At 38.5% G+C, this 21,934-nt stretch overlaps 2 protein-coding genes across 5 annotated transcripts in view; one reads left to right on the top strand and one right to left on the bottom strand.

The window, feature by feature from the left end:
- MCM9 (minichromosome maintenance 9 homologous recombination repair factor) overlaps nt 1-21,934 on the bottom strand; it is an 83,046-nt gene that overhangs the window by 39,457 nt on the left and 21,655 nt on the right. Inside the window, exon 8 of one of the 4 annotated variants that reach the window (XM_064486738.1) lies at nt 16,036-16,907. The exons of the other annotated variants lie outside the window; for them this stretch is intronic. Within the exon in view, the coding sequence (XP_064342808.1) occupies nt 16,810-16,907 (98 nt within the window). The 3' untranslated portion in view covers nt 16,036-16,809. Of the gene's footprint in view, nt 1-16,035; nt 16,908-21,934 lie in introns of those variants that run through there. 4 annotated transcript variants of the gene reach the window in all.
- On the top strand, nt 9,110-21,552 carry ASF1A (anti-silencing function 1A histone chaperone). The gene is made up of 4 exons (XM_031456226.2): nt 9,110-9,604; nt 15,182-15,297; nt 19,117-19,293; nt 20,578-21,552. The coding sequence occupies exons 1-4, from the start codon at nt 9,496-9,498 to the stop codon at nt 20,788-20,790; spliced, it is 615 nt and encodes a 204-aa protein (XP_031312086.1). The 5' UTR covers nt 9,110-9,495; the 3' UTR covers nt 20,791-21,552.

Here is a 21,934-nt window from a genome sequence, read left to right as displayed (position 1 = left end):
CCTCCAGGAGCTCTAACAGGTTCTCACATTGAGTATCAGCAATTTGTTTCAATATTGTAAGCAAAGAGATGAAAAGTCTAAGAAAAAAAATTTTTTTTTAATTCAAGAGATTTATAAAATTATACCTAGGCATATGATATAAACCTTAGAAATCAAAGCTAAAGAAAAAATCTTGAAAAAAGCCCGGGGGAAAAAAACAACTTACCTATTAGAGAAGCAAATGAGAATTATATCCACTTCCCTTCAGAATATTTTAAAACAATCTAAAAAATACATTAAAGTGAGACTAGCATGCAAAAGTGCAGATAAAATCACACTAGGTTCTGCACTGGTTAGATAACATTCAGAGCAGCAGTCAGCAAACTATGATCTGTGGGCAAAATCTGGCCCAACCACCTGCTTTTGTCAAAATAGTTTTTTGGAACTTAGTCATGCTTATAATTTACATATTATCTATGGCTGTTTTCACACTATAACGGCAGAGTCAAGTAGTTGTGACAGACACTGAATGACCTTCAAATATCTAAAATATTTATACCTCACCCTTTACAGAAAAAAGTTGCTGACTCCTAATGCAGAGTATTAATATCTACTTTGAGACTCAAATTTTAAAAGAAATACTAATAAAAAAGAAAGTAAACAAATAATGAAAGGCATGGAAATAATGCCACTTAAAGAACAGTTTATTACATAGGGTATAATTAGCCTGAAATAAAGATTTAGAAAAGAGAAAGTAATTATGATGGATTTAGAGAACTAGCCTACGGAAAAGGAATTAGACTAATTTGGGGGTGGCTTCAAAAGAAATAACTGAGACCAACATATAGAATTTTACAGGGAACTGTTGGAAACCTTGAGCTGTTTAAAAGGAATGAGCTACTCTGCAAAGTAATGAACTTTTAATCAAAGTAATCTTTAAGCAAAAATGGAAAGTCTATTTGTCAGAGATAGTGTAAAAACATATTCATGAAGTGAGCAGGCGGCTGAACCAAAGAGAAGTCAGAAAACACTAAGATGAAAGAAAATGAATGTACCACAACTTATGGGATGCAGCTAAAGCAGTGCTTACAGAGTAACTTGAAACTATAAAGGTCTATATTAAAAAAGAAGGAAGATCTCAAATCAATAATCTATGCTTCTACCTTAAGACACTGGAAAAAAAAGAAAAGCAAACTAAACCCAAAGCAAGCATAAGGAAGGAAATAATATATATTATAACAAAAATTATTGAAACAGAGAATATAAAAACAATAGAGAAAATTAATGAATCCAAAAAGTGACAAATTTTAGCTACATTAACCAAGCCAAAAAGAGAGAATAAAATTACTAAAACCAGGAATCAAAGATGGGACATTTTCAGTGACTTTAGAGAAATAAAAAGAAGTACAAGGGAACACAACAAAAAACTGTATGTCAACTAATTAGATAACATGGATGAAATAGATTAATTTCTAAAAAGACACTACCAAAACAGATTCAAGAAGGAAAAGAAAATCTGAACAGATCTCTAATAAGAGACTGAATTAGTAATTTAAAAACTACCCACAAAGAAAAGCCCACACACAGATGGCTTCACTGGTGAATTCTACCAAACATTAGAAGTTGCAGATATGAATTCTTCATGAACTCTTCTTCAGAAGTAGAAGAGGAGGAAACACTTCCTAACTCATTCTGTGAGAACAGTGTTACCCATATACCAAAAATCAAAGATGTTACTAAAGACCAGTATCTCTCATGACTATATATATAAAAATCCTCAACAAAATACTAGCAAACCAAATCCAGCAATATATAAAAAGGATGATACAACCATGACCAAGTGAGATTTATTTCAGGAATCTAAGATTAGTGGTTTAACATCTGGATATCAATTAATGTAATATCCCCATATTCATAGAAGAACAGACAAAAAGCATATGCTCATCTCAATAGCGTCAGGAAAAGCATTTGACAAAATTCAACAACCCTTCATGACAAAACACTCAAACTAGGAACAGAAGAGAACTTCCTCAACCTGCTGAAGGACATCTACAGAAAACCCAGAACTAACACCATTCCTGACGTATGACTGGATTTTTTCTTGCTGAGACCAGAAACAAGACAGGGGTGCTCACACTCATTATTCTACTCAACATTGTACTGGACGTTCTAGGAGGGGCAATTCCTTCAAAAAATGAAATAGGCAACCAGAAGGGAAAGGGAGAAGTAAAACCATCCCTGTTTGAAGATGACATGATCTTACATATAGAAAATCCTAAAGAATCTATTAAAAATTATGACTAATAAATAAGCTCATCAAAGTTGAATACAAAATCAATTTTTAAAAATCAAGTGTTTGTCTATATATTTGCAATGAAGAATATGAAAATACAATTAAGAACTCAGACATGAAAATGAATGAAATAATGCCATTTCCAGCAACATGGATGGACCTAAAGATTATCATATTAAGTGAAATAAATCAAAGACAAATATCATATGATATCTCTTATATGTATAATCTAAAAAAAAAAAAAACAAAAAAAAAACAGAAATGAACTTAAGTTACAAACCAGAAATAGACTCACAGACGTAGAAAACAAACTATGGTTACCGAAGGGGGAAGGGGTGGGGAGTGATAAATTAGGAGTTTGGGATTAACATATAATACACTACCGTATATAAAATAGATAAACAGTAAGGACCTACTGTATAGCACAGGGAACTATATTCAATAGCTTGTAATAACCTATAATTGAAAAGAATCCAAAAAAGAATATATATATGTACATGTATGACTGAATCACTTTGCAGTACACCTGAAACTAATACAACATTGTAAATCAACTATACTTCAATAAAAAATAGAAAATAATTCCATTTACAACAGCATCAAAATGAATAAAATACTTAGGAATACATTTAACAAAAGAAGAACATAAAATTTATATTCTAAAAAGTATAGAACATTGTTGAAAGAAATTAAAAATGACAAATAAATGAAAAAACATCCCACATTCACTGACTTTTTTTGCTTGTGCTTTTTATCATCTCTCAAAAACTTCTTGATTCTCCTAATCAAGGGCCAGAAGATTAACATCTGTGTTTTCTCCTAAGAGTTTTATACTTTTAGCACCTTACATTTAAGTCTTTGATCCAGTTTGAATTACTTTTTGCATACAGTGTGAAGTAGAGGTCTGAATTTATATTTTTGTATGTGGATGTCCAATTTCCCAGCAGTAACTTTTGAAAAGACTATTCTTTCCGTAATGAATTGTCTTGCAACCCTTATCAAAAATGAACTGACCATAAATGCATGGGTTTATTTCGGACAATCAATTCTGTTCTGTTGGTCTGTGTCCTTATGCTATGACCACACTGGACTTCATCAAAATTAAAAGCTTTTGTGATGCAAAAGACACTCCCACCAAGAAAATGAAAAGATAACCTGCACTATGGGAAAAAAAATTTCCAAATCTGGTAAACACAAGTCTCTGATAAGAGACTTGTATTTAGGATTTATAAAGAATTCACAACACAGTAATAAAAACACAAATAATCCAATTTTTAAAATGGCCAAAGGAGCTGAACAGACATTTCTCTATAGAAGATATACAAACAGCCAATAAGCAAATGAAAAATGATCAACATTTTTAGCCATCAGGGAAATGTAAACCAAAACCACAATGATATACCACTTCACACACCACGCATAGCTATAATCAGAAAGACATAATAACAAGTGTTGGTGGGGATGTGGAGAACTGGAAAGCTTATACCCTGCTGGTGGGAATGTAAAATGGTACAGTCTAGTAGTTCCTCATAAGGAGTTACCATATGACCCAACAATTCCACTCTTAGGCGTATACCCAGAAAAATATAAAACGTTATGTCTCACACAAAAATTTGTATACAAATGTTGACAGCAATATAGCTGTTATTTAAAAAAAAAATCACTGTGTAATCATACCAGGGGACTTGGAGACAGATTCATAACATGCTGGATTCAAGGCCTTAACCAGTACAAATTCTACCAATGGAAAATCTACCAATTAATTAGCTCATTTGTGAAAACTTTCCCCTCCTTGTCCTTTCCAGTTTTTTACCTTTCCTAAATAACCCTGCATATAAGGCCTCCAATCTCAGGAAGCTTACTTGCCTAGCTTCTGTCAAGTATGACTCCATTTAATGTCATTTGTCTCTATAGTAACCAGCTAAAAAAGCTGCTATGCTTAGCAGTGGCTTTGTGCAAGCAGTGGTCTAACCTAGAGATATTTTAAAGATTTGAGTTCTCTCTTTACTTATCACCGAATGCCTCCTGGTACCAGGAAAAGGAGGGAGCCTCTGATGAATGGGAGAGGTGGAGGGTGAAAGAGAAAAGGATAGGATGTAAAACATGAAAGCTGGTGGACGGTTAGACAGAGTTCGAGAGAATACGAGTTTAGAAAGAGCTTCATTTATAAGAGGACTAAGAACATATGGTTAAACACTATCTGCAAGAAAAGAATATAATTATCAAGCATTTCCATTCATAATCTTCTGGTCAGAAACAATTCCATGATATTAACATCATCAAATAGTCAACAACAAACACAATTATGGTGCTCCAGAAAGCTGACTAATATTGATAATAGCTATCCTATCAGTCTAGTCCAGCTGTGGAAAGGGATCAGACACAGCTTATACCCTCAACAAATCTGTAACCTAATGATGGCTATCAATGAACACAAAACAGTGAAACTGTTGTTAATGAGGTGGAGCAGAGAATGGTGGAGGGGGATGTACTTTGTGTAACAAATGTGAAAATCTTATTAAAAGTATAAGGATGCACTCTGGGATCCATCCTCCCTCACCTCCCATGGGATCACTCCTGCAACAGGAGGCTTGTGTTCTGCCTCAATAGGGAGACTCCACAGATTTGCCTTGGCTGGGGCCTCCTCTCACTCCCAGTATATACCTGGGCAAACCTCATTCATGGAGCTTTGTTTCTCAAGAGTGCATTAATCAAGTCATTACTACAGTGTCTGCCAGCCTGTGGGTTCTTCCAGGAAATTATACCAGTTGCTTTCCTATACATAAAGTCCACTTTAAATATTATCTGACACAGTGGAGGGAAAATAGAGAAGCACTAGGTCAGCAATTAAAGGAGCCGGTTTCCGAGCACCAGTGTCCTCGTTTGTTATATGGAGATGATAATGTCTCCATATAATGTCTCACCTTCCTACCATACCAGGATATTGTAAGGCTCAAAAGGAAGTTATTTAAAAGCTTTTTTACAAATAGTAAAGAATACGTCATACCATATATACCATATACATGCATACTATATATGTATACACATACACATATTATACATACACACATACACACAGCCTTTATTGTGATACCACATTTTGCATAGAACTTTAACCACTGATGGTTAAAGTTGCATCTAACACTTTTTATTCTGTATCATACTGACTTGAATACATAGTTACCTTTCCTACTGGACCATAAGGTCTTTGCGGATCATGTCCAAGTATATTTTTGTCTTTGAATACTCCACAAAGCCTAGCACAATAATTCCACGTAATAAATGTTCTCTCTCTCCATAAGTTAGTACCAAATCATTACTGTAGGATTTATTCCTTTTAGAAATGTCTGTAAACTGCAGCAAATCTTTACATTCCACATTTATACAGGAATTTTCAGTTAAAACTAGCATTAAATTTTGACATCTTGCACCTAATAATAATAGAAAGCCCTTTAAACTAACTAAAGATCATATTACAACAAGTCTTAAACGAGAATTTTTTTTTAAAGATGGGGACAATAATGCAAATGATTTTTCAAAGAGCATTCAACACAGTGATAATTACCCCAGGTGGAATCTAGGATTTGAAGAAAAGGCAAGAGGTTAGCATTTCCATTCCTATGATAACTTTTGCAGCTGGCAGAGACTGAGACTTGATTTAATTCTTAGTTCTAATACATTTTAATTCAGTATATTTTAACTTAATCCAGTTTAATTCTAGCACATTTTAATTCACTCTTCCATCTAGTTTTCTGTGTGAACTCAATTTAACTTCAAGTTTCAGATTCTTAGAAGCCCTCTGTAGATGAGCTTCGGAACACAGAAGCAAGTTGCATCTTGTCTGTTTAGAATTTAAGGTGCGTATGCTCAACAGCAGGTACTTCCTCTGAGGAGCAGCTACAGCACAGCACTCCGCACCACAGCACAACCTACCGGCACGGCTAAAGGACCACCTCATTTCACGCCATAGAAAGCACTTGATAACTGACCAATAATTGGATTAAATACGCTTAGATTACCAAATAAACTTAATTCTGGGAGAAAAAAATACACCTGTATTAGTCTGCTAGGGCTGCCATAACAAAATATCACACTGGATAGCTTAAACAACAGAAATCTAATTTCTCACAGTTCTGGAGGTTAGAAGTACAAGATCAGGTGTCAGCAAGGTTGGTTTCATTTGACTTACAAATGACTGCCTTCTTGCTGGGTCCCCACATGGTCTTTCTTCTGTGCATGAGTGCCCCGGTGTCTCTTTTTACATCCAAATTTCCTTCTCATATAAGACACCAGTTAGAATGGATTAGGACCCACCCTAAGGGACTCCTTTTAACTTAAACACCTCTTTAAAGGCCTGTCACCAAATACAGTCACAGTCTGTACTGGGGGGGAGGAAGTGTTAGTGCTTCAGCATATGAATTTGGGGGTAGGAGGCACAATTCAGCCGAAAAAGATAGCTACCTAGGTTCATTTATCTCTGTCCTAAGCATTAATTTAAGTTTTATTCATTTTAGAGCCCAAACAATCTTATTCAGCCATCCTTCCCCCAAGCAGTCTGCAAAGAGAGAAACGATTTGGGGATTACATTCCATGCAGCCCTGCAAGCATCATGTGGGCCTTAGTACATGACGACATTCATGGTGACCCATCTGCTGCAATATGGTTAACTGAGAGTCACCAAAAAGTTGTTCAGCAACAGATCCCATAGATTGCCTCTGAAACCAAAATGATGCTTTTACAGTTTTTCCCCGTATGGCATACCAGATAATTTAAAAATATGCAAGGGCACATCTGGGAATCCCTTTGGTCTTTCCTGGAAAGTAAGTACTGTTAATGGTGAGGACTGACCGGGGAGGGTGCTTGAAGGCTCTTTAGTATGTTTGAGGAGCAGGAGCGAAAAAAAGAGTTAAGATGAGAGAGGCAATGTGAGAGGCCTGGAGCCAACTCTTGTGGTTTCCAGTGAGCTATTAGGGAGGGGTTCTCTCCCCCCATAAATGCTGTTATATATGACACTTTAAAAGGTTTTAAAGAAAATAAGCCAAACTAGTAGTATCCAGGTAAATTTTCTCATTATCAATGCTGCATATCCACCAAAAGTGAATTTTACAGTAAGGTGCACCTTATTATGACATGCTTGTGGTCAGACTGCAAAATGCACTTGACTTTACCAAGCTTATAATGTCGTTTTTATAAAGCAAGTGGATTAGAATCTCCTTTTAAGTATGCCTGCAATAATCAGGAAACTGCATACACCATTCTCAAGGGAATCATGTTTTATACTTCAAATGGTCATTTATCTAGTGTGTCTCAGAGTATACAGCAATTTACACTTTATCTGAGGTATAGTGTTAGGACCAGCACTCACAGCGAACAGAGAATACAGTTTATGAGTCAAAGTAATCTGCATCTGTCACCACAGTATGACTCTTACACTCTAACACACACAAACAACTGGGCTTGAGGAAGCATTTTCTGGTAGGCCCTATCTGCTAAACCACTGACAATAAAATGGGACTCCCACTCCACGTAGTTTTCCTAAATGTGGGAAGCCTGGTGTTAGTTGTCCCCTACTAACTTTCAAAAGACCGTCAGATGAAGTCTCATCAAAAGCAACCTTCTGAAGTTTGAACAATGCCCAAAGAACAGTAATAAACTTCTCTCGACACTATGCTAAGAGAAAACTTCCAGCATAGGTGATACTTAAGAAATAATTTTCTCTCTGAATTTCATTAGTTAAGTTTAGTAGTTTCATTCACAACACTTAAGGGGGAAAAAAATGATGGTTTATGAATATCAGGTCCCATTACAGCAGAAAAAAAAAAACTTTTATACTGCTCTTAGTAAACAGAAACAGTTCCACAACCTCACAGACGTGTTACAAGCTCTTCCCTTCCCTACAAAGATATGCGAGCAGCATAAATAAACTGACACTGAATGTGGAATAATCCAGCAAAGGTTCCTCTGAACTTGTTTGTGGTGCTATAAATTTTTATTTACTAACGGTTACAGCCATGAAATTTTTTGAAAATTCCATGCATGTCTCGGTATGCATATCTTTGTGGTCTCTATGGCTCCTTTCCCCTTCTCTGTTGAATCTGTTGCCCTTTGGTCTCCTGACACTTCCATTTTCTCCTTTTATGTTCCCGCTATGCCCACCACAGAAACCTGGGGGGTAACTGATGACATCTCCAGTAATCTTTTTCTTATTCCAGGCTCTCCAGATTGGAATGGGAGGAAGACGACCCTGGTGCAGCCCAGATATTACCTATTCCACAGTGTGTGGAAAGTGTCTTCTCACCCTTCATTTTGTATCTATTTTACTAACGGTGCTGTCGTGCCCAAACGCTGATATTGGCCAAGAACTAGATTTCCAAAATGGCTTTGCTCCTTCTGAGTTGGCATCAGTCTATAAAATGCAATTTATTTCCACTGCAACCAACCCTTCTCACTACCTCAAATATTACCCAATATCTAGAAAGCTGAACCTAACCTACTGTAGACAACTGATTCACATCTGTTAAATTCAGCAGAGAGCCAGCACAGCCGTTAGACTGGTGTAAAAAGAGCGTTAAAAGGAGAAAAAAAAAAAAAAGAAATCCACACTTAACCCAAGAGGCGGGCGCTGCCCGGAATCGCGCCCTCTGCCGCCGTGCCCGCCCGAGCACGCCTCCCCGCCGTGGCCACACCTCCCCCGGCCCCGCCCCGCCGCGGCCGGGGCCACGCCCGACGTGAGGCGCGGGAGCCGCCGGGCCGGGGGCGGGGCCTGCGCCGCCCTTCCCCCCCGCCGCCAGCGGCGGCCTCCGCGCGGGCCTCCCAGCCCGTATTCCACTCACTTTGTTCTCCGCCTTTGTCCTAATCCACACCAGCAGGTGGAGCCGCAGTTAAAGTTTCCGAGTCCATTCCGGGAGCGGGAGCCCATCTTGCTCGCCGCGGAGGCCCTCGCTAGAGGAGGAGGGTCAGAGATCGGGTGCAGCCAATCGCGGGCAACGCTGCTAGTTATCAGAGCAGAATGGGCTGTAGTTTAGTGAAATAGGAAAGCTGCAAAACACTGTGGAGTGTTCCCGTGTAAATAAAAAGAGGAAAAAAAAGTTTCTCAAGTCGCCGCTGCACGACGTCGGGCCGGCGCCGGGGCGGGGGTCTGCGCTCTCCCGAGCGGCCGCGCGCTGGACTTTATTGTGCCGCAACGAGCCCCCGTTCCCATTGTTTGTGTTTTTTTTCAAAATATGGCAAAGGTTCAGGTGAACAATGTAGTGGTGCTGGATAACCCTTCTCCTTTCTACAACCCATTCCAGTTCGAGATCACCTTCGAGTGCATCGAGGACCTGTCTGAAGGTGAGTCGGGCGCCCGCCCGCCGCCGGGCTGTCAGTTGCGGGCTGCAGACGTTGAAAGTTTCCCGGGCCCGGCCTCGCGCGGGCGGCCGGTGCTCGGCGCCGGGAGGGCTGCGGGCTCGGCTCTGCGGAGGGAAACTTGAAGTTGATGGACGACGGCCGCCGAGGCGCGCGCGGCGTTCGGCCACAACCGTGGCGCCTGCCGGGGCTCAACTTGCGAGGAACTTGTTCGAGCGGAGGTAGCCATGTTGTCAGCTTTGTCTGGCGGGCGGGCGGCTCGCGAGACCCGCACTCACGCCCGCGGCGCCGGCTGGGGGTCGCGCCGGGCTGGCCCCGAGCCACGAACGGCCTCGGCAGCCCCGGCGGCCCGGGCCAGGCGCTGGGGAGGCAGAGGTGTGTGTGTGGTCTCGCCGGCGAGTTAGCAGCGGAGCCATCTTACCAAGAGTAGAGAATCGGGCCACCGACCCCGGCGTCACGACGCCTCCTCTCCGCGGGTGACGAACACGGCGCCGCGCCTGCCCACCTTCCTGCCCCCGAGCGAGAGGCAGATCCATTTTTAGGGCTTACGCTGGAGTTGCCGTACTCTCCTGGGTGGCCATGCCCGGCCGCTTCGGGGAGGAGAGCGAGGCTGTCCTCGCGCTGATTTCTGGCTCCCTCGACCAACCAGCGGGGGAGGCGGGCGCAGGCTCGGCCCCTCGGCGCCGCGGGCCGGCGCCGGCTCTCCCCGGGGGCCACGGGTGCTCCCCGGCCGGCTCCCGGGATGCTCGGGGCGCCCGGAGATGCCGGCGCGCAGGCTCGCCCGGACCAACGTGGACTCCTCATCCTTAATGACCGAAATCCTTTCTCCTCTCTCTCAAGAAGAAAAATATTGCTAAGCTAGGAAGTTACATTTAACCCAAGAGCAGAAATAAGTAAGGCATTTAAATAATTTCCAGGACTTAATCACTGGCTTCTAAGTAGTCTGAAAGAAGATTTTCTTCAAGAACGTGTCGAAATCAAATTAAAATAAGTCCACATCCAAATACCCTGAACATAAGACACAAACTGGGCTAGGAAGTAAAAGGTAAAGTCCTGATGGCAATGCAAAATTTTTTACTATTTTTTTCTAATTACATTTTAAGCCCTTTAAAAAGATAAAATTTTTAATATGGGCAGTAATAAATATTTAGAAAGCTAAAATTTGTGAAAGTCTTATCTTTGCGATATTATTAAAATAATACAGTGCTCCATTTTCAAAATTTGAGGGGGAAAAATTTAACTTTATCAATGGTAATTTTTACAATTAAATAGGGGACTATTTCTTTGAACTTACAAATATGTTTAACAGTGCATTTTAAATTATGCTAATCAAGGCGTGTAAAGCATTTTCACTTAAAAATTAGTTTTTAATTTCTATGAAATGTATGTAGGATGTTAACTTTTTAAATTACAAAAACAATATGTTCATTGTAATAGACTTTTTAAAAGTTGTACAGACATATATAAAGTAACAGTCCTCTGTACTCAGTATCTTCCCCCATCTCACTCCTATAAGTAACCATAATTAATACTTTAGTCTGTGCTCTTCATTGAGTTTTACTGCATATATAAAGCTTATATGCACACATATAAGTAGGGCACATTTTGAAGGAAGATTCATTTATTAAACTAATTCCTAAGTAGGCCATTGGTAATAAAATTAAAGGGAATTTTTCTTACTACGGTACTCAAACTATTTTCTGTAGTACCACCATAAAGCATTTCAGCCACCAGACCCAAGTTCATACCTTCTAGACTAATTTTTCATTTTTAGTACCAATTGAATATAAAAATGGACAAATGCAAGAGAAACTATTGATTAGTCCATTACAACTTACACTACAGTGTTTTAGGCATTAGAAATTCTTGAAATTACAGGTATTTCTCAAGTGATGCCTTTCATTTTAGGAGCCAGTTCTGAACAAGGAAGATAGATGATTCAGAATGTTGTTACAGGGCAGATAGATGATTCAGAATGTTGTTACAGGGCTTTGACTTTGGATAGTTGAAACCTGCCATTGGTGGAAGCAGAATTGTGTTCTGTATCTAACTGGGAGCTGTTCAGAACCCAGCTGAATTACATCAGAGTTTTTGCAGTACCAATGTCAGGAATACACCAACTACGACTTGTATACCACCTCACTTCCTAGGGGACCTATACTGAGCATTTAGTATTTTTTTTTTAAAGAATTTAAGCTGAGTCATACTGAAGCTGCAAAGGAATCTTTCAAAAAGGTGCCATGCTTATGTACTCCACCTAGAGGCTGTGTGGATTAAGGAAATTGAGTTTACTTAGCAAAGGCTTCTTACAGGTCCCTTCTTTTATACTGCAGTTCTTTAAAAATTTGTTCTTGAAATTAAACTACAGAATATCCTGAAGAGAAATTTTCACTTTATAATTTTGTCTCAAGTCCCAGGCCAGAGGTTGGCTGCCATTTTTCATGCTTTTAAGTTGTCAGTAGTTCCCAAGTATTTTCACTTTCCTTTAAAAGCTGCCCTATAGCTATGCTTCAGAAAAAGCCCTGAGGAGTGCTTACTCTTAAAGAGACTTTAGTGGTGTCTACCATAAGACTTATACAGAGGTAGGACAGCAATCCACAGATTCAAACAGAGGCTTTCCTGTAAGTCTGATAGGAGACCTTGGCTGTGTTTGATCTGATGGTCACGAAGCCTGTCCAAGTTTCGATTGACTTCACTGCTTTCTTTGTTATGCCTTCTGTGGACTGCTGATCCTCTGCTTATTTATTGAATGGAGCCTTCTTTTTTTTAATTGATCTATATCAATAATTATAGTTACTGTCAGTTGCATACTTACAATGTACCAGAATTGAATGGTGCTACATACTTTCCCCTAGATCACAGGTCTTCCCAAGTAGTGTAATTAGTTTCAAATTCCCTTGGTGACTTCCCTCACTCCCATCAAAATGGAAATCCTTGCAGGCTTGGATCACCATGATTAAATGAAACAGTTACCTTTTTAAATAAATAAGTAAACTCCCTCCATTGATAACCTGTGTAAAAACATCTGACCCTAGCCCTTGTTTCGAATACAGGGGGCAGGGGAATGAAACCTGGGTTCAAAAGAAAAAAGTTAAGAACAAAACAACTGATGCTAATTTATCAATAAGTACTGAGCATTTCAATCTCAGTAGCTACAGGACGTATCCATAAGCATAGAAAGTGAGATACAGGTAGGTGTTCCCTGAGTTACCGCCTATAATTGTTAAGGTTGGATTTATCTGCGTGGCCTCCCCCTTGCCAGAATTAAGTTCCTTTATTCCACTATTAATTTGAGAGCTAGAAAGGGAGGAATTTGTCTTCCTTAGGGTTTTGGAAAGAGCCTAGGCTTTAAAGCTGCAGAGACATAGCTTGGATTCTGATTCTTTGATTTACTAGCTATGTGAATTTGGGGTAGATTACTTAGCCTCTCAAAGTCTCAACTTTATTATTTGTGTAACAGGTATGATTAAATCGAAATGATACAAAGCTTTTGAGGTTTAAACAAGTGTGAAGTGGCGAGACCAATGCCTAGCACACAGTAGGTATTTTATAAAAGTAGGTTCACAAGTCATAACCATGTTCCTATGCCAGATCAAATATGTCAACTTATACAAATTAGGCCAAGAGCACTATACATAGTAGTATAAATACATATGAAATGAACAAAACATTATGAAAACCTCTATGTGACAATTCCTAGCCTTATCCTTACTTGGTTTAGTTTAGTAACTTGCACATGCCTTTATTCTTAAAACCATTTATCCACTTGACTTTTGAGTTACCTACCTCATTGGCCACTAGTTTTGTAACTTACTTTATTGATTCTTCCTCATCTCCCTGACCTCTTAACTTTAGAGAGCCCCTAGGACCACTCCCTAGGAATCCCACTATTTTCAAGGCTTTACATGCTGACAGTTTCCAAATTTTTACCATACCTATTCATTATCTCCACTTACACTCTGTGTCTCAAATTCCTGATTGTTTCCCTCCCATGTCCAGTATAAAAATAAATGGTTCTTATAGCCTCTATCTTCCAGATTTATCCAGAATGTTACTGCTTCTCTCCACCATATTTACACAGGGTCCAAGCTACCATAATTTCTTGTCTCAGTTGAGCTATCCTATTGTTTCTTCCCTTGGCCTCCTATAGTCTGTACTGAACACAGCAGGCAAAATGACCATCTTAAAATGAAAAAGTTAGATCATGTCACTCCACTCAAAACCCTCCAGTGGCCTTCCCATGCCACTCACTGTAAAAGCTAAAAATCTTTATACTAATATTCATATTGCTTGTTCCCTCTCTTAATCTTCATCAACAAATAGATGATTTCATGAGATGTCATATGCAGGACCCTGCATCTAGAAATGTGCTAGAAGCTGGAGATAAAGCGGTCAAGGTCTGGGACAGAACCGTGACATAATAGGTCCTCAGAAAATGACTACTGGCTTAAAAGAGAAAGTATACACTTAAGGATCTTTTAGTTTGATAAATTGCAGTTTATAATACAGTATGGGTAAGTAGTACCTATACTATTATCTGTTTAGGGAAGAAAAATATCTACAAAGTTACACAGAAATAACACATGGTAGCAGTAACTGATTCTCCACAAGTGACCCAGAAACACCCCTCTGGGAGTGCTGGTGTAGTCTCTGTGTAGTAAATCCAAGAACCAGGCTACACAGTGCCAAACACCCTAAGAGGACCAGGAGGTCTCAGTGATGATTTGTGTTTGTAGAGTGGTCCCCCTACTAAAGAGGAGGCCCCTCCCGAAGGCTAGTCCTTTACTCATCTCTGGGTTCTTCTCACAGAGCACACTATAAAAGGTGCTCAGTAAAGTCTGAATTACATATAATGATTGATTTACCTACAGTGTCTTAGGTTGTACTTTATTCTGTCTTGTTCCCACTATATATACTCTGATGTATCAAGTGTAAGGATTCTTGGTTTCCTCTTGCCAATGTAAAGAATATATGATATGAAGGGGTGCCACAGGGAAAAACCTGGCTGGACCTTTAACAGTTGAGCTGAAGCCCCTAAGGGGTTTCTGAGCCACAAGGAAAGTTTGCAAATGCTGATTTTTCCACTTTGGAGCTCTTTGAAGGTTTGGATCTGTGCAACATAGTATGGGGCAGCCCTTCCAAAGGGTGTTTAGCAGATTGTTAAAAGCTGACATACAGAAAAGGGGGAGGGATTCCTCAGCTAAATAAATTTAGGAAAAACTGGATTATTGTTACCGGTGTTCTTTACTGAAGGATTTTACAGACTACTTGCTCTGCCAGTGTACTCCGTGAATCCTCACGAGAAGGCTGTATTATTCCCCAAGTTTCTGGCCACGTTGCTTTGTTTTGTGAGGATCCCTGCCTAGGGACCAGTATTTCACAAAACAGCATCTTGAAAATTCTGGTATGAAACGTAAGAATTTTCTAAGGAGCACTTCAGTGCCTTTCTGGATTTTTTGCTATGAGAAGCCAATTTTAGCAGCCAGTAAATGGTTAAGTGGACATTCAAATGGTCTTTAATAATTACTGAATATGAAATAATGTTTTGGTTTTTAACCCTAGACCTGGAATGGAAAATTATCTATGTGGGCTCTGCAGAAAGTGAAGAATACGATCAAGTTTTAGACTCTGTTTTAGTGGGCCCTGTTCCTGCAGGAAGGCATATGTTTGTATTTCAGGTAAGATGATTCTTGGTAATTATGTATGCCAAACACATTTCCAAATGGTCCTTATTCCTTTTCTTCTGGATTAAATCAGTCTGGGTCTGCTGTATTCACTTTTTATCTGCTTCTATCATGTTTTAATAAGTCTTTGTGTCATAAGGAATGCCACCTCCTGATTTTGTGTGCCGAGAAATGTCACTGCAGTGCTTACTTCAGGGTTTGTACAGCATGTGGTAAACCTTATACTGTGTCAGGGCACACATGGTAGTTAATTCTGGGCTCTTCCTGTCAATAGTCCCTTAGTATGAGACCTTCAGGGTGGCTGTCCAGCAGCTCATAACAGGAATTCAAAATGCTTACTACTAACGGATACAGTTAATAACACGCATCTTCAGATTATGGTTTCAGCCATGAGGGATGGTGATGATACAACAGCTTTATTTCCACATAATTAGTAATTCAGCTAGGTTAACAGGTACGTTAGAAGATAGAGATGTGCAAGATCTTGGGTCACCGGAACTAAATGAAGTCTAGTTGTCTACTAAAGCATCTAATCTATATTTCTTATAGAGGATTACTGTTACAAATCCACACCTATATTTATTATTTGTGAGGGGAAATTCTACTAATGTAAATTTTGTTCTCAGATACCACTGACAGTCTTTAGGTCTGTGCCAAGGCTTCAGACATTATCTCCTGTATTCAGAAATCTTTTAATCTATGTCAAATTGTTTTATAAAACTATTCAGTCACTTCTCAATTATCCATATTTATTAGAGGGAGATATTTATAATAGTCCAAAGAGTAACTAGCCAAAACCTTTTAAAAAACTATTATTAATTTTGTTACAAGTATTTCTACCCAAGAGTCCCATTAGTTAAGTAGAACCCACTGAAAAGACTTCATCCAGAAAGAGAATCGAACTCTTCTATCCCTGACCTCTTGCTTTTCTCACTTCAAAGATGGGGCCAATTTAAATGAATACTGTTGGTCAAATAATCCCACCAGATATGGGCTAAGAATCATTCAAACATATGGAATCTCTAGAGCTGCTACCCCCTCCCTCCCCTCTCTTACATACAGAATTCATAATCTCAGTCTCCTAGCCTTAGTGCTTTTTGTTAAAAAGCAACAAATATTCTATTACATCTAAATAAATGGTTAAGAAAAGTTTAAATATATTGACTAAAAGGCTTAAATTTAAGTGCTGTTAACCTGAGTTGTGTGAGTGCATAATCTTGGTGAAAGATGTGGGTATCAGAGAAAGCCTGGCAGGGGAGGCACTGCAGTTGTAGACCTGGGTCAGATCCCGCTCTACTGCTTCATAGCCACGTGAGACTTTGGACAGGCTCCCAACCTTCCTTAGCCACTCCAGTCGTCTATAAAATGTAATATCCTACCTCCTAAGAATGTTATGAGGAATAAAGCAGTTAAGTACAATCACTGACAGACAATGCCTTATTTCTATAATTAGAACTAAGTTTTTATTCTCTCAGCTTCTTGAGATTATTATTTAAAGAAGTGGTATTAGCTTTGACCCACAAGCCTGGAGAACCTGTACTTCACAGATGATAATTCGTGATGTAAGAAACTTGATTTGAGATGTAGTGAGATGCCTTTTGACACTGCCAAAAAAAAAAAAAAAAAAAAAAAACAACTTGCAAATAAGTGTCATGTTTTAGAAACAAACCCTTAAAAATCTTTTCTATGTGTTTATATTGTTAAGAATACTCCTCAGGTTTTGGCTTAGATTGTTGTAGGAAAAAAAAATATTTCAAAACTATTTCCCTCTAGTGATTTTCCAGTGATTTTTACCTTGGTATCTGTGCACATGTTGCCAAAAGATATTAATGAAGTACAGTATGATTTAGATCATATGTTCAGCCTATGCATTTTTCAAAATTTACCATTATCAGCAGAAAGGGACTAAAATAGTTTTTGTTTTATGTTTTAAAGAAACTACCATAGTATTCTGGTCTGCTGTGATTTTACCTCTCAGAATAAACATGCCTTTCTCCTAAGTGTGTCAAGGGCTAGCAGGAAGGTGCCCAGACATCTGCCTAGTATTGCTTTTGGAGTCAAAGATCTCTGCTTACCACTTCCCCATCCTGAATGATCTGAGAGGTATGCAGGCTTCTCTCCTTGAATTTACTGAAGCTGAATCTTTTAGCAAACGAATTTTAAAACACAAACATGCCTAGAACGAATGTCCTGAGGGTATGGGAAGCAATACGGGGGAAAGTTCCCATAGCACTGAAATACCATCTCCACCCAAAGACAAAGAGCGTCTTCTCAGGACAGGCCCTCTGTCTCCATTTCTCCAAAGAGATCATAAACCACGTCAGGGCAGGAACTGAGTTATGAATGAATTCAAAATACTAAGTATATACTATGTGCCTAGAGCTATGCCAAACATGAGATTACAAAGATGAGGTTGATGTGACTCCCACCTAGGATAAAGCTCAGACTCGCAGGGAAGACTAAAGGGTAAACATATTAAGATGGTTGGACATACATGAATAGAGGATTTATATCAAATAATGAGGTCCTAAAGAATGCTATTAATTACACCTTTGAATTAGAAAGTGTTTTGTTGAGGATACATTTGATGCAAGCTTTAGAAGATGAATTTTTCAGAATGTTAGTATATGCAAAGCACAGAGGCATGAAAGATTATCATTCCATTCTAAGGAACCTACATTTCTAGAACAAGAGATGGGGAGTTAAAGGGGGTATGATGTTGGTTGGAGACCTACGGTGAAGGGCCTTAGAAACAAAGTTTTAAAGAACTGAGATTTTTAATCTCTTAGAAATGAGGGTAATCACCTGAGGTTTTAAAACCTGGTGAAGGGATAGGCATGAATCTGTGCTTCAGTAGCTAATGCTGGTCGAGACCAGTAAGGAAGTTTTAGCAATATTCCAGGTAAGAGATGAAAACATGAATCCCACTTTCAGAGATGGAAAACGTTGAGACAGACTAATTGTAGGAGGCAGGGAAGCTGAGGGTGACAGAGGTTTTTAGTCTCGGTGACTAGGTGGGTGTTTCATGCTGTTTGGTGTCACCTGTATATACAGTAATCATTAGTCTTTTATGATAATAGCCTGATTGAGAATGCCAGCCAGGAGTGTTCCCAAGCTAAGGTATTGGCTGAAGTGCTTAGTCAGGCCCAGACAAGAGTAAGCCAATCTGCTGGGACTTCATGCACTTCCCACTCAACGGTCATGCTCTCATGCCTCACCATCCTCACCGTCAGTGTTTACCTTCATTGAATTTCCATAGTGTGTAACTGTTAGTATTCTTTAAAAATCTGCTATGTAACCATTTCCATTCCATTTTCAGTTTTATATTAATTAACTATTAGAATATCTGTGAGGGGTGGGAGTGAGAATGTGTGTCCTGGGAAACTGGATAAGAAACATTTGCTGCCAAAAGGCTGTGTGGAGATAACTGAATATTCACTAATTCAGGTCTGAAAGGTATGACTGGGAAAGGTTGGAATCAATAAGACTATTGCTTTGTTTACCATACTTTATAAAAGGTTTTATAATTGCATAATCCCTCATGAACTATCACATGCCACATTTATTTTCCTCTAGAAGTAGTGATGCTTTCAGTACCAAGGGTACTTAGGTATGCTGTGGAGAAACATATGAACTATATTTTCTAGCTATAAGTCAAGTCTCAAAAATGAGCATGTGCCTTCCCAGTATGATTTCCAAGTCTTGGTTGCTGTGCCCTTAACTGACGGTGCTCAGTGTAACCAGAACTCCAGTTTTGCTTGCAGTTAACAACCTTTTGTGATGTGTGTTTCTTTTCTTTTTAAATTATTCTAGGCTGATGCACCTAATCCAGGACTCATTCCAGATGCAGATGCAGTAGGTGTAACAGTTGTGCTAATTACATGTACCTATCGAGGTCAAGAATTTATTAGAGTTGGTTATTATGTAAATAATGAATATACCGAGACAGAATTAAGGGAAAACCCACCAGTAAAACCAGACTTTTCCAAGGTAATTTTCTGTGTATTCCTTTTTCATCAATTTTACAATATAATTTTTTAAGCAATTACTATTTCATAGTACATTATGAAAACGGCTTTGAGACCAAATAAATTTGAGGTGCTTTTGCCAACTGAGCAAACTAATTGTTGTTCCATTACCATGGATGACCTCAAACCCTATGTCCAGATTAGTCATTAGTAATTAATGTTGGTCAGGCACCTTGAGAGTCTCTGATGATTTAGAAAATGGAAAGTGCCTCCTGTGAGAAACAGGCCTTTCTTAGTAGCTCTCAGTATGGCATTCCCCAAACATCATGATTCTATCCATTTCAATCTTTAGGACATTCAAATTCGTGTTTGTTGTACTGATTATTCAATACTATTTTTGTCTGTAACTTCCTAAAATGGGGGAGGGGGGTTGTATTTGTTTTTCATATGAACATTGTTGTCTCAGAACACCTTTTTGCCCTGCTTTATCTGCTATTCTCAGAGATTAAACTAAAGGTCTTAAATATTTCTCGTGGTGAAAGCAGCTTAGCTTCTGAGTGAGAAGCTGAAATCTGTGATTCAGGTATTCTCAAAAATACTGAGTACTTTGTAATTTTCCATTGGGCACTGTAATAGTTTAGTAACTGGTGATTTTTGTGAGACTGAACATCACACTATCTGCCAGACCATGCAGGAAAAATTACATGAGAGTAGAATGGAATGTTCTCCTTTCCGATATTAGGGCTGGAATGTTTTTTATTCTGATGTGGAGCCTTCCATTTCTAATTTGTTACATGTATGGCTCCTTGTATAGCAAAAGAGGAGAAACTAGAATAGTGTTTCTAAGAGTAAGCCATAATAATTAAAAGGTAGGAAACCATTAATAATGAGGGGCTATGTTTGGGGAAATTTTTCATTTTCCTTGAAAATATTACAGAATAAACACCGCACCAATCTAGAAAGCATGTTAATTTGTTAAATAAAGCATCCTCTGAAGCAGTCAAGAGATTCTCTCCATTTTAGGAAACAAGTATAGACTTAGATATCTGTTTTGTTAGATATTAAAAGATCTGAATAATTCCCTCAGGTTTTCCATATCTTGCTTCCATTTGGCCAAAATAATTCCTTTGCTGCAGCCTTAGTCCTTGTTTATTAGTTATGTTTAAAATGCTTTATTTGACTTACACTTTGTATATGAACTTAGCCTTTTAGGAGGCTAATATAAAGAACCATTCTACTAAGGTCTGTTTGTATATGGTGATCTAACTTTCTTAGTGTTTACCATTTATATATTTCCTTCCTCTAGCTTCAAAGGAACATTCTAGCATCCAATCCCAGAGTCACCAGATTCCACATTAATTGGGAAGATAACACAGAAAAACTGGAAGATGCAGAGAGCAGTAATCCAAATCTACAATCACTTCTTTCAACAGATGCATTACCTTCAGCATCAAAGGGATGGTCTACATCAGAAAACTCACTAAATGTCATGTTAGAATCCCACATGGACTGCATGTGACCACCTGCCATCCCTTTAGTACAAATTAAGCTATAAAAACATACAGAACTATTTCCCTGAAATTCCGTAAGTACATAGTCAAGATACAATGTGAAGAATTTGTTTAAAAAACATCCTGTAGAAAGTTTATAAGAAAACCAGTATTTGAGCAAATTGTGGAATATAAATACAACTATTTTTAAGTAATTTTTTTCTCTAATGTGTTATTTTATTTGTTCTGAAACTAATCTGATTAAAACATATATTATTTTCTTCTCTATATGTAATTAAAGCACTTATAAAGAAAAATGAAGCAGCAGACCAGGTTGTAAAGATGTCTTAGCCTCTTGGACAATAATCTTTGGACCACTATTTTACTAACTTTTGAAAGAACAGAGTTCGCATCAACTGAAATGTGTCTTCCTGTGATAACACATAATTTGGTTTGATTTAAGGGGCAACTTTCCATTCTTTCTTTGGGGCATGTCCTTAAAGAAGAGACTTGAAGTCGACTATATGCTACTAAGAATTTTAGAATCTGATTTTCCAGGCCACCTTGAAGCCTTTTGTAGCTGCTATTCGGTTCATGTAATGTTAGCATTCAGTTTGGTTTCTAAGTTAACAAATGTGGTTAACTGTTTATAAGGTCCTCTGGTTATGATTTTTGTTTTTATAACAGTTTAGGACATCAGAACACTTCCTGAATCATACATCATTATTACCCAGTGAATTCAGTATGTGAAGAACAGATACAAACTCCCTAAGTTTAAGAATAGGAAAGTATAATGACTTGGTTCTGTTCATTAGATTTATAAAAATACTATGGACTCAACTCTTTAAAAGTGTTTTGATAGGTCATCTGTTAGCAGCATTTATATAAAAACAGTGGATTTGGAAAGATACTTAGCTTTGTCATAATAGATAGGTTACTATTTTGGAACTATATATATTTTCACATGTACTCTTCTCCATATCCCTTGACATTCATGCACAATAAGATTAGGCATATTTGTAGCTAACATATTCTAGATAGCTTTTCCAGATAAGTTTTTTAAAAGCAGTCTTGGAAAGGAATGCATTAACTAAATGGACCAAAAGTTTCTTTTTTCTTTTTCTTTCTTTTTTTTTTTTTTTTGATGAGAGCTAGGTCCTTCCTCAAAAAAGT

Source organism: Camelus dromedarius, chromosome 6 (assembly GCF_036321535.1).
Source record: "Camelus dromedarius isolate mCamDro1 chromosome 6, mCamDro1.pat, whole genome shotgun sequence".
Lineage (NCBI taxonomy): Eukaryota > Metazoa > Chordata > Mammalia > Artiodactyla > Camelidae > Camelus > Camelus dromedarius.
Note: the sequence above shows the minus strand (reverse complement) of the source record. Positions and strands in the feature narration are given on the sequence as shown.